At 35.1% G+C, this 14,337-nt stretch overlaps 1 protein-coding gene across 2 annotated transcripts in view; it reads right to left on the bottom strand.

Moving 5' to 3' along the window:
* Positions 1 to 14,337, bottom strand: part of fmn1 (formin 1) — a 279,413-nt gene that overhangs the window by 36,959 nt on the left and 228,117 nt on the right. For both annotated transcript variants that reach the window (XM_059955635.1, XM_059955642.1), the window contains one exon: positions 7,436 to 7,585. In XM_059955635.1, coding sequence (XP_059811618.1) covers positions 7,436 to 7,585 — 150 coding nt within the window. The remainder of the gene's footprint in view (positions 1 to 7,435; positions 7,586 to 14,337) is intronic.

Raw genomic sequence — 14,337 nt, 5'->3', positions numbered from 1 at the left:
TATTTTCATTGGGAAGATCCCATTTGTGTTCATGATCTTTAAAAGGTTTTGCAATTATTTGTATATCATCATTGAATGAAATTATTGGTCAATGAGATATATGGAATGTTAGCAACATAGCCAATGTCCAGATAGTTTTGAAATAAGGATGATGTAAATACCATGCAATGCTCTGATTAAGTTGTCAGAAACAACTAGTAATAATACTTTAAATGGAAAGGGTCAGAAATTCATTGAGGGGAAATGTGAAATCTGACTATAATAGCTGTAAAATGCATCCCTTCAAAAGAAGACTGATATCGTCATTCATCACTCTAGATGGCGAGCCTCATGCACCCATGTAAGTTCAGTGTGACTAATGAGAGAAGTAAAACATTTAGAATTTGTGCTAATGACCTTTGAAGCTAATACACACATCATCTTCCAAGAGAAACATGTTAGCCATTTATATTAAGATTACACAAACATTAAAATTTCTCTTTCATAATAAACTGCTTATTTTATATTCGTTACTTGTTTTATTACACGGTAGTTTTGAACATATATTACTGACTTTGATATAATAAAATAAGTATTGCTTAAGACATAGACACTGTTGAATAAATAGAATACAAGCATAAATAACAAGAATAAATAGAATAAATACAAGCCTGAATGTACAATAGGTTTAGGAAATGAAGTACTAAATAAAATGGGCTATCTGATACAGATTTCAAAAAATCAACAGCAGAGATTTTAATTTTAAAAATAACATTTATTCCCAGAGTATGTGACTTTAAATGTATCATACCTTAATTCTGGTCATGAATTCAAGGTAGTAAAAGAGTATGATGAAAGATCATTAGCACCGTCTGATCTGCCAGACATGTCCTCCTGTTCTGCACTGCATGACTTTTATCTTTTTGTGTGTTCTCAATCGCTAACTGCCCTCATTTCAATACTTTTATGTCTGTTTATTCAGATTTTCTCTAACAGGCCCTGCTCACTCATTGACAGGATGAACTCATTTACTGCTCATCATCATAACTATAACCATAGCCTCACCTTATCATAGATATTTCCATTCACCCCATCCCGTGATGCTTTCTGTAATTTGTAACTAACTTCCTTTCTCTAATGAAGGATTCTTGACCTGAAATATTAACTGTTTCTCTTTTCACAGATGCTACCTAACCTGCAATGAAAAATCAGTTATAATTATTAAACCCATTTAGAATGGAATATAGTGTAGTATGTCAAAATAAAACTGGCATATCAATGCTTATAAGCTCCAAAGTCAAATTTTTGTTGACAAATTTAGCCTAGGAATTATTTGTAGCTGGAAAAGCTTGTTAAATGTATGTGTCATCAGGGAAGGAAACAGGTAATGTTGTGTCTTGGTTGGTGTATTAAGGGGTGGTGAGATGCTGAGGGCACAGGGCATGGTATGGACATCACTCTGAACTGGGAAACAAGTGTCACCTCAGGGTCTGGACATTCAAAGTTCATGTGGGAGGACACATCAGCTGACCTCAGGGGTGGGGAGGTGAGAATGTCTAATTGTGATAGGAAATAGTAGACATTTCCTAAGTTGACTGGGCAGGGCGAGTACTGGTTTTCAAGCCCGATTAGACTTGCAAGCCAAATCTTTCCTCATTTTATGAAGCTGGGAGAAGTTATTATGCATATTCCTACCCCAAAAAATTCTAGCCAGGGCTGTTGCCACTTGGAGGTCCTAGATCAGTAATTTTGATACTCCTCTTCTTTATTGAGGGTTTTGCTGTGATTTTTCCTTCCTAGAATAAGGCCATACTTATATAAATTGGATTGAACATTGGCCCATAATCTTCTGATGAGCAATTCCTGTGAGTTATTGTTGGTAGTACAGGTCTGTAGAATCAAATTGCCATGCACTTTTGACTGATTATTTTAAAGATTTCCCAATTATAATAAACCACAGCATAATATGTAAAAGATGTTGAAATGGATTATAAAGTTGTACTGATAACATATTTTGCTGCAAAAGTAACAACAAGCCTTCATCTGTACAAAAGGTGCAGATCAGTTTAGTACTGTTTCCATTTATTCAATTGTAATCTATTTATCTATTTATCTATTTATTATTATTTTATTTATTTTTTCTCTTCTATATTATGTATTGCATTGAATTGCTGCTGCTAAGTTAACAAATTTCATGTCATATGGTGGTGATAATAAACCTGATTCTGATGCATTTAAAATTAACATATTCCCAGCGTGTAGAAGTCTTTCATAAATCCAGCTTAACACAGACATGAATCAATTCACCTTTCACATTTCAAATACTTTCCCAGAGAGACAGTAATCAGGCCCTTTGGCAGCTTGCTTTTCATTCAGGCTCTATAAAATCAAGTGAAATGTCTACTGTGTGACGCCTACTTTCTCATGTATGAAATGACTGGTTGCATTTCATCACAGTCTCCTTAAGACAACCCTTATTACACACCATTTGTTTTACCTATTAGTGTTGCTTGTTTCTCTTGTAGTTTAATTGTGTGATTTAGCTCAGCTTGAGTTAACAGCAACTGAAATTATTTTCTGCATAATATCCCAGGCAGTTCTGATTTATTCAGACCTGAATCCCATCTTTGTTAATGAAGCCCTTTTGGTCTTTTATTTCTTATAACTCTAACCTCACAGATGAGATTGAGAAGTCTTTACTAGAATATAAAAATTTACTAAGCAAATCCAAAATATGTCTTCAAAATATGTATGTTATCAGATAGAATTTCTATGACTAAATTATGTAAATCCATATCAAATTGCGATGAAAGCAAATAAAAGCTTTTTTTCACCTTAGAATATTGTTATCATGGTATATTTAATAAGTTGTTACAATAAATTGTTATTAATATAGTAAGGCTTTTTCTTTGAGCCAGTTTATATATTTTGTTTTAAGCGTTGATTTCTGAGACTGTTTTGAAACTTGGAATTCAATTGCATTAAGACCTTTTCGCTAAATGCAATTGACACCTTCATCTGCATATAGCGCACAATGGAACACTCAGTCACAGGTTACTGAGTGCAAAACACTCCTGGCTTGGCACCGATTAATGATGTCAATTAGCATGCAACATTATTAGTGCACATACCAACACTGAACTCTACATACTGGACCTTGAATTAAAATAATTAACATGAATCTGTTTGATCTAGGCTGAGGGGACAGACCCTACCTGAGTTGCTATTAAGGAGTTTGCCATTGAAAATGGCTATATAATTATCCCTGTGATTAAATGTCTCCAATATGCTAAATGAGATCTTCTTTCTTTGTTAGAGACAGTGCTTCCCCTGTGTGTCTACCTCTGTTACCATGAAGCTTGATCATCTGTTGGAAACGTGCAATGACTGCTCTTGACTCTACCTGCCACTCTTGGTTTGGTTCCTGTTGAGAACCATTGCTTTTAAAGCTCCCATCACAGCAGGAGAGCATGGTTGTACGTTTGTGCTTATAGCATGCTCTTGAAACTGCACTAAGTTACGATGTGTAACCATGCTGAAGGCCTGGAATTCTGAATGCCTGTTTGCATGGGGCCTTATACATTCATGCACATAAGAAATTTGTTCCCCTGGGGCCAAGAAAGAATCTGGCTAGATGCCCTCTGCACAACATAATTTAAGCGGATGTTTCTATGCGCATTGGAATCTCTAGTTTCTGGTATCCATCAGTGTCAAAGAACTGAATTTCCATGCACATTTGAAATATAAGAACATCAAAGCAACGATTATATGATTACGGTATCTCCTTTTTGAATTAATAATATTGCAGAGTCATGCCCTCCAACCTTTAATATCGTGGTAAGTTGGAACTTTTTCAACAAAAAATATTTATTACAACATTCCCTGTTTACTTGCTCACATAAAGCTATTATTAAACTCAATTACGAAGGGATGAATTTCTGTAGGGATTTTCTTACTTGTCTATTGTAACTCTGGGTGGGAGAAATCCAAAACTAAGGAAAACCCTACTGACTGTTATCTGAGATTTTGCTATTTGAGATTTATCTTGTTGCTAAGATTACAGCAAAACAGTTGGAAATCCTCAGAAGAAATCCATTTTTTTTTGTATTGGTATCTGCAGATGCAGTATGTGGCAGAGTCAACGTCAGAAGTGGGGCCATTATTGAGGGCCATCCATTGACCATTCATGGGTATCTTTTCTACTGGTAGAAGAGTAGAACTTAGCACACAAAGATTCATTAACACTAGCTGATTTTCAACTCCAGAAGTAAAATTCTCAGATAAGGTGTAGCATCCTATTCTGCTCCTCATACGAGACTTGCCATTCAATTCTTGCACTTTCTTTGCTCTTTTTGCTTGCAGTCATACCATTGATGAACTTATCTATTGTAATATTGTGGGAATATTTGACATAATTTGAAAATGTTTCAATGGATTCAATCTTGAAGCAAACTTAATAGCAATTCCTTAATAGGTGAATGTGTGACAAACATGATATTTCATATTTGCAGCTTCAGTTTTAGTTAGAAAAAACAAAAATTGGGGATCAAAGACTACAAGGACAGTGGGATACAATTATTTACAAAGTGTCAGGATTTGCTTTTAGTCTCGTCTGTGAGGCAGAATATTTACATCTTAGAATGAATATAATCAGGCTGATTATTCTGATCCTTGCTTTCAGAAACACTGGAATAAAAGGGACAGGCTTTCAGGTTGCCAAGTCTTCAATCCTGTTCCTGCCAGGATTCTATTGCTTTCAATGTGTCAGTACATGGAGCTTATCCTAGACTTTCATCAGGTGCAGGGCTGGTTCAAAGGAGAGAAAGTGCTGCAAATGTTTGGTGGACATCCTAGCTCAGGGAAGCCCAGGAATGTCACTGATTGCAGTAAAACAAAGTCTATTGGGACTGTGGAGGGGTTGACTGAAGGATGTATGGTGTTAGGTTTCAAGTCTCCATCCACTTCAATCCCTCCCTATCACTCGTTCTTAAGAACAATGGAGAAATATGTGGGAGGGAAGCGTTAGATTGATGTTGGAGTAGGTTAAAATCATTGAACATTATGAGCTGAAAGGCCTGTACTATGTTTTATAACTTAAACATTTTGGAGAATGATCTTCAAAACAGGCTGAAGATTCCAATCCCCACATCCCGATAGGTACCCGCAGGGCTTACTACTTATATTTGGGCCTTGTTGGATATGCCACTGGGTTAATAGCTTGGGACATAAAATCACATGCTCTTGATCATGCTGTAGGACCGCAGCTTCAATACAATGTTAGCACAGGGGTAGTGGGTTGGAAAATATGCCCTAATAAGTCTCTGTCTCTTTGTCAATGAATGCCTTTCCCTATTTGTGAGTTGGTTCTTCTTTGTGTAAATAAATCTACAGTTCCTGTTTTCTCTGAGCTAATCTGGAGAATGAATACAAACTAACAACATCTGAGTGTTGGCAAAAATCTAATGCAATAAGATTTAAAGGCACATGTATCTAAGGTAAATAAACAGAAAAAATTAACATAACAATATTAACATCATGTACCTGAGCTCAATGTCATTTAATATTGGATCAGAAACTTAATAGTCCTTCTTTGCTGACATTACAACACCCTATAATTTCAACTTTAAGTTAATTTTCTTGGGCTGAGTTGCATCCGAATATTGTGCACTGGTATAAAATGCTTAGATGTGAATTGACATCTTGATTTACAATTTATCACCCATTTTATATTATTACACTAAGTCAACCCTATTGATACATGGATAAATATAGAAATGTGCATGGCTGAATAACATTAGACAAATAATGCTTCATAATATTGATCTATATCAATAGAGTTGGAACTGAAAGAGAAATACAACACTAGAAAGCCTAGAATTATATCAATTAACGATTTGGATCTACTTCTAGTAAACTGGGTGGTAAATCAACGGTTTCACACTTAGGAAAACAGTGTCACTAAGGGTCATGACTTTACAAGACATTCTAGATGTGGATGTTTTTTCTGCTGTTCCATTTTACAACATTTCAAGGAACTCCCAATTTTGGTTATATATCTTAATGGATTCCTTCTGTGTCTGATTAAAATGCATCTTTAACCCTAAAGGAGCAGTTGAACATAAGATTCTTATTCCCATTACAGCACAGTATCATGAAGAAAACTTAATTTCTTATTTCATCCAGCACAGAAGGAGGTGATACATTAGTAAGTCTATGAATAGTTATCAGCAATGAAGTAATTTTGAACCTTATGGCACTGTGTTATATTACCTAAATGTTCTTCATTTTCAGTACTTTCCCCAAGAGTATCCATAGAATCAGATATTAAACATTTGATATTCATCTAGCTTTTCTTGAATAGTATTTAAGTAATACTATTAATACTATTACTATTAAGTAATAGTAATTATGACATAAAAGTCAAATAACTTTAATAGAATAATATGTTTATATTGTCACCTGAACTGAGTTAATTCAGAAAACTGCCAGCCAGCTGTACTAAGTTGTTTGAGAAGTATTATATATGTCATTTTTCTTTGTAATACATAGTAATCACAGTAGATATTTCACGATTGTAAGCATAGACAACTTTTTGAATACAAGTTTCTAAATAGATTGGACTCTGATGCAATGGTTTAACTTTGGAAAAAGACAGAATGTTTCTTTCTTTCCTCCACAGTTGCTTAAAAATCTCAGTATATAAAAATCACAACTTAGTGATTTCACTATTTACTTTGATAGATAATTGAAATACTGAATCAGAGCTTATAACCCAGGACCGCAGAAAGAGCACAGGACTGAGAAATGCCAATCTTTAAGTTGTAATGTAGCTCTCACATAAAAGCTTCCTTCATGAAACCTTACCTAAAAGCTAATATGGGATAAGGTTATTCTTTCTCAAACCAATAAAATCAGGAGACTGTTGCGAGAAGCAGTGTCACGCAGTTTGATGTCCCCAGCAGGGTACTTGGGGTCATATGTGGTGCCGTAAATTCAGTGTGGGGCTCTGACATTGTGCTAAGTGTGGCCTAGGTCTGGGGGGTTTTTCTTTGATGCAAGTGAAGTTTAATAACTGGAAAAGCATTTGCTTTTATTTGCCTGTACTTTCTGCAACAATAATATCAGCTCATTTAGGCGGTTTCAACATAAAAATGCACTAGTGAAGCAATCTGTTACAAATTAGCACTGCTCTCATTCCACTTTATTAGCAGGTAATTGAAAAGAGTTGGGAAAGTGTAATTTATCAGATTATGTGTGTTTATCTTCCTTGTGGGTAAAGCAGATTTTGGCAACTTCTTCAACCTACCCTAAGGGAATCAAACTTCTTTAAGACGAGCTCACAAAAAAAACCCAAGGAAAATATAGTTTGATGGTACAGTAAAAATGTTCAAATTAAAGATGAATACTTTCCAAAATAATTAAAAGTTTTCCATGGAAGATTTTATCTTGTTCTTACCTTTCTTTTGAGATATTTTTGCTCTCGTGTTTCCAAGTATTCTTAAAATCCGTACAGAACTCAAACCACAACATGAATATGTAGTTTGGAGTAATCTCTTTCTCCCCAGATTTTGGCTTCACCCCAAAGAACCTTACTGTATTTGCGAAGCTAAGAGGAAAAGAAAAAAAAAACTGTCAACACGCAAACCTGCTGGTGGCTGTAGTTTCCCTGAGGGCTTGTTCCAAAGTCAGTAGCCAAGATTCTATAATTATTGTGACTTCCCTGTGCTTCAACATTCATGGTAGTAACACTTGTCATGTATAATGTAACCTTCAAACACCTAAGTCTTCCCAAAAGGGGATATTTATAATTGCCATATAACCATATCCACATGCATGCATAAATATTCAAGTACTGAATGCCTTTATAGAAAAATAATGGGGTATCAATATCATCATTTAAAACTATATCACCAATTCCAACCCCACAAATTAAAATAAAACTGGGTAAGGAATGAAATCAAGTTCACGTTAGTCTACAAAAGTGAGGGATTGCAGGCACATAACATAAATAAGTACAGACACATAAAATCTGAACTGCACACTTTATTTTCATTCATGCACTTCAAATGGTTTGTATCTGTTTAAAATCATGTTCTTTCTGACAACTAAGGTGCCATTCAGTTGAAATGCAATGAAATCCAATATTGTGTTACAGATCTCAAAAACATATCTACATAAAAGTCAGACATGGATTTAACGTAATGACATGAAATAATGCATCAAATTGTTTTCCTGCTCTGCTACTATTTAGAAATTTGGTAACTGCAAGCCCATGTTCCACACACAGTCACTGGTACAATTGGCCCAGAATAGCTATTTTGTACATCTTTGTTTTAATTATGCTTTGAGTTTATGTTTATCTGTTCTTATTTGTATTTTTCAGGTTTTCTATGGCTATTTGATACCACAGACATTCTTTTAAAACTATTATTCCTTCACTCTTATCAATGTGGCAAGCATTCTCTGAAGTAATTAAAATAAATTTTCTTGCACTGTTTTAACTAACACACACTGCATTTTGATATACTAGCACTTTGAAGATTATTATGGACCTTCCTGGCTTTTTTGTCTTTGAGAAATATTTAAATTCTGAAGTTAATATTTAACAAGAGAGTAGCATAACTTCTAGAACCCTGCAGATTATTCACCTTTCTTCCACCATCAAAGTTTAGGATCAAGAGGATAGGATAAACATTTTAAGAAGCTTAATTTTCACTAGCTGTGATGAGCCTTGGTCCCTTGAGCACACATTAGTCTTTAACTGAACAATGATTATTTTACTGCCCCTCAAGTGAATAGCACATCAAACATTTACACATAGATCTACATCATTTTAATGGAAACCATCAGGATTGGTTTATATAGCAGTAAAATTACAAAGAAAAATTATTGAAAAGAAGCTTTAATTTGCAGTAAAAAGTGTTTCAAAGAGTTCCCCATAGTAAAAATGTCCATATAAACACTAGGGTGCATTAATTAGATCATTAATTAGTCACTTCTGTTGTCAGCTTAAACTCTTTACATAACCATTGTGATCATGTTAATCATTTAAATAAAATTACATGAAAGTACATCTTGTTTTATCACTAGTCACTTTTAACAATGGAAAGTCTCCAGGTAGCTGTGATGACTAGACCTCTATGTCAATCTCAATAAAGAAACATTTAAGAGGATGCTGAATGTTCCACACAATTATCTGTATTTGGATCTACTCAAGAGTTCATCCTTTAAGCATAACTTCATTTTATATTACAATACTCCTATTTATCAACAAAAATAACAAATACCTTTGGTATTGAATTTTAAAGTTACATCATATCTCGTGCACAATCCTAGCTATTGACACCTTCATTCAAACTTGTCATCCAAAACTCTTTTTTCCACATTCTAAGACAGTCCCATTCCCCCTCTCTCTTGTTTTTGATGCTTTACAGTAGTCCCTGGTTAAAGAAACCCTCAATTTTCAAACTTGCATTCTGATTGGTCTTTAAATCCCTCTGTAGGCTCACCCCTCCATACCTCTATAATCTCCTCCATTTCTTAAACAATCATGACATCTTTGCCTTTTAAACTTTGGCACCACCACTTTCTTTCTGATTTTGAGGTCATAAGGTCTGGAAACAACTCTCTAAACTTCTTCAGTTCACTTGCTTCCTTTAAGATGCTTCTTAAAGCATAACTCATTTACCAAGCTCCAATATCTCACATAGGTATCTCACATTTGATGATATTCCTGTGAAGAGCTCTGATATGTTTTGCTACAATGAAGCTGGTGTATAAATGGAAGTTAAATGTTGTTTATTATAATATAAATGTTGTTAATTAAAACTTCCATGTGTTAGCATGTACACAATGTTTTTAGTTCAAACCATGCCTTCAGAGGCATAGCATCCTAAGAATCCTACCTCTAAAGTGTCCACAAGTATACAAATGATTGAAGATGCAAAAGGTCTATCCTGATACACTCCATATAACTCAACATTCAAAATTCCAGTCCAACTACTTACCCTTGACCACATCTAAACTTCCAGTTTATCCTCTCACCACCACTGCCACCATCAATGTTCATCTGCCACATCAGAGGCCTCATTGGGCCTTTGGACATGCTGAATGCAGTCTTCAAGGAGTACATGAAGAACAATTTTTCTGGGCCAAAAATATGCAACATCTGGTCAGTCATATTTGGGAAGTTCGGCACGGGGCAACTTGAGAGTTCAGCTGAATTTCAACTCCATTACAAGATATAGTTTAATTAGAAATGATAAAGCTGATAATTTGGGCCTTTGGTAGGTCAAACTGTCAATACAAGGGAACAAAATAACTAACATCAGCTTCCAGGATCTTGACAAGAGGATTCTGTGGGATTGTTTCTGCTATTCTCTTGGAATTGTACTCATACATCAACACGGAAAACTCACCTTTGTCACAAACAAAAGTTGCTTTAAAATACAAAGTTTTGCACCTAGTCTCAGAATTGACCAAATAACTTCTGTTATTGGAGATACTGATCAAAGAGTTGATCAATATGTAAGGTAATACAATTCTGCTAGCTCACAAGCCCACTCTACCAAACCACCATCTCACATCTGCACACTGTCATTACCATTTCATATCTGTCTCTTAAAACCTAGAAGAAACTAAAATGATATTATTAACCATGAGTAATTTAAATGGGCAGCTGGAGATTGAGGATGACATGGGGTATCCAACAATGCATTAATGAAGCTTCTTTCCTTAATCACTAACAAATCACCCGTGATAGTGATCATAAAAATTTAATGGTATAGAATTGCATACTAAATACAAAATTTAAAATAAATTATTTTATTTTTATTGTATATGAAAGACAATAATACTTTTCTTTTTTGAAGAAGTTTCATTATGCAGTGAGTGAGGTCACAAATACTGTGCAAATACTAAACCTGTGAAGATTTAAATGCAGATTTCTCAGCATAAATGCTTGAGAAATATCAGGAAGCAACTGCCCCACTGCTGAACCCCAGTGGTACAATGCAATAAGTAAATAAATGTTACAGCTGGGCCAGCATGTTTGAGGCATCTGCATTTGTGTGGGAGTCCTGAACTTGCTGGAATGCAATGGAACATACAGTTTTGTGCAAAAGTTTTAGTCATCCTAGATTTTTTTAATATAAATTTTGTTCTAGATGTTTATTTTTTGTCTTCTGCATTTGTGTGTCAGTACAAAAGAGCAAATTTTAGCTTTTCAAACATTTATTTTCCCAAAAAAGTTAGAATTTTTTGTATTAAGTAATAGACCGCTTTTCAAATAAAAACTTGATTACTTTGTAGGTATGTATATAGTCCAGTGTATGATTAAACAAACAGGTGCTAATGATCAAAGGTATAATGAGTTGTATGAATTAAACTGACTAACTGAAACAAAAAAATGGTGTAGAAAGAATCAAACTGGTTGAAGGACAACAAAACTAAAAGGTGTGGCAGATGTGACAGTTAACCTTCATATCAATTTTTACACTATGGCAAGAGTGAGCATAGCAACACGACACAAGCTGGTCATCTAGAATCAGGAAGGTCTATCCCAAGCAGAAATTTTGCGGTAGACAGGATTTTCAAGATGTGCTGTCTAAACTCTTCAGAAGAAGCACAAAGAAACAGGCAAGGTTGAGGACCAGAAATGCAGTGGTCAGCCACAAGAACAGAGTGCAGCAGACAAGAAATACATCGAAATGACTTCCTTTGATGTCCAAATACGACCATCTACAGTCCACAGAAATCTTGTCAGAAGTGGTCTTCATGGAAGATTTACTGCCTAAAAGCCATTCCTCTGAAGTGGAAACAAAGCCAAGTGACTCAGCAATGCACAAAAACACAAGGACTGGGGTGTCGAACAATGGCAGCAAGTGCTCTGAACTGATGAGTCAAAGTTTGAAATTTTTGACGCCAACAGAGGGCAGCTTGTTCATAGAGGAGTTGGGGGGCTCTATATGGATGAGTGTCTGCAGCCAATAAAGAATTCCAGCAAAGATTCCCTACAGGTTCTGCAAATGGAGTTTGTGATTTGGTTTGAATTAATGGAATATGCAATACTGAGAAGTACAAGCAGATTCTCATCCATCACGCAATACCATCAGGGAGGTTCTGATTGGTTAGAATATGCTGAGAAGTACAAACAGGTTCTCCTCCATCACAAAATACTATTAGGGAGATGTCTAATTGGTCCCAACTTCATTCTGCAGCAAGACATTGACCCCAAACACATGTCTGAGGTCGTAAAGAACTCCCAGATGATTTTCTTGTAAAACTTCATGACTGTGTACTTAAAGGAACTGATGCAGTTTTAAAGGCCTTTTTTTTTAAAGGGTGGCACACCAAATATTGAGTTGATTTAGATTTCTACTGTTTACTGATCTTTATAGTAGCTTTTTGGATATTTAGAAATTTTTCATTTCATTTTTTTGGAAGCATCTTCTCTTTACAGATTTTTTTTACACATGCCTAAGATTTTTGCACAATATCGTAGGCAGGCAATAAAAAGGCCATTGATTTTAGTTGACTTGTACTGAAAGTAGTACACTTCTATTTTAGTCTTTTGGTGATATTTATTTTGTGCTACCTTGTAATATTTAAAAAAATATTAATATTGGCTGCCATGTGATCTAAACCTGTGATTTCTGGAATACTTAGTCAACACTTTAGGACTAATTTTGTATCATTTCCATGAAGGTAATAGGAATCAAAAGTTTGCTATGAAAATCCACTATTTGCTACTGGAAATGTGTGAACTCATAAAGAGATGAAATTTATTTGGAGAGGCATTTTGGAAAGAGGTGGAAGACTACAATTCTATATATAGTCCTCATGAAGGGTTTTGGCCCAAAATGTCAACTTTATTCCAATAATTAGATGCTACCTGACCTGTTGAGTTCCTTCAGCATTTTGTGGAATTCTTCGTACTGTATACTTAATAATGTATTTACATATATTTAAAATGCCTTGAAAAGTAAAAGGTGAAGGGCAAAGGTAGTGATTTGTATGTTTTATTCTCCTTGTTTAACAGGATGAATTGAGTAAATAGCACTAAAAGCATTAGCAGCAGTTTGGAATGTAGAACAAACTATAACTCTGAGGAATGATATTGGTCCAATTTTAGAATGTTTTATTTGAAAGCACCTGGGTCTATGACCTTGATATTGCTTGCAAATAGAAGCAATTCCAAGAGCACTGTGCATTTGTCACCAGAAATTGTAGCCCTGAACCTATTAGGTATAGCAGGCAACATGGTTGTCCATTGCAGGGCCTCCATTGCAGTGCAGCAGCAGAGAGTGTGATCTTGCTAAAATTTCCAACTACTTATGTAAGAAAATGAGTATTTAAACCTTGTTATGGTTTAGATCTAGTGCAGGATCCACATCCTTCATTTTTCTCTCTTTCATTGTGAGATAAAAGAGAAGAAAACAAGTGAGAAGGCAAGTCAAAATTTTAAATTATTGTAACATTAAACAATTTAATTTTGCTTAATGTTACAACAATTTTTAATCATTTAAGCTCATTTAACAATTAATTTTTTAAACAAATATTTAGTTCATTGCTGATATTGCTCTGAATGTCAGAGACATTCAATATTCCTTCTAGCTTTGACAGCCAGTAATGCTGAGCAAAAGGTGATTCGCACTTGTCAAAGCTCTCAGTGTCATTTCAGGACAGAACTCTGTGCTACTGGAATCACTGGTGCTGTTCAAACCACAATGTTGGAATTCAGGAAGATTTGTGTCTGTAGTTTTAACCCATTTTAAGTATGTGGGTAGCTGGAGGGTCAACACAGATGAGACATTCATTTTTAAAGTAACTTTTAGAAGATATCTTATCTCATTTAACCACCTTCAGTGTGAACCACTGTGTTTGCAACAACATCTTACATAACACTGAACTAAGCTTTTGTACCATATGTACTCCATCACAAATACTGCTAATTCTACCCTGGTAATATTGTCAGTCTTCACCTATACCAGTCCATCTGCTGCCAAACGCCCCTTCCATTGCTTATTGATTTCCAGCTTCTATTTCAATTCCTCCTTGATAGCTGTCCTATGCTTCTGCTCTCCCAGGCCATTGTCCATTATTCATCTATATCCCACTCTTAGCAAGTTCTATTCGATCACCAGTACTGAGCTTGTTGATCTATATTGGCTCCTGTTCCACCAGCATTTCAAATTCATAAATATCCTCATGTTCAACTGTCTTCATGGCTTTGTTAATAGAGGTATGGTATGTATGGTCATCTTTGCCATCTCGAAGAAATTCATAATGCATCATAAAGTTTTTATTTGTTCATTTTTCAGGAAGAGGGCATTGCAGGTGAGGCCAGCATCTATTGGC

The sequence above is a fragment of the Hypanus sabinus genome, chromosome 2 (assembly GCF_030144855.1).
Source record: "Hypanus sabinus isolate sHypSab1 chromosome 2, sHypSab1.hap1, whole genome shotgun sequence".
Classification (NCBI taxonomy): Eukaryota; Metazoa; Chordata; class Chondrichthyes; order Myliobatiformes; family Dasyatidae; genus Hypanus; species Hypanus sabinus.
Note: the sequence above shows the minus strand (reverse complement) of the source record. Positions and strands in the feature narration are given on the sequence as shown.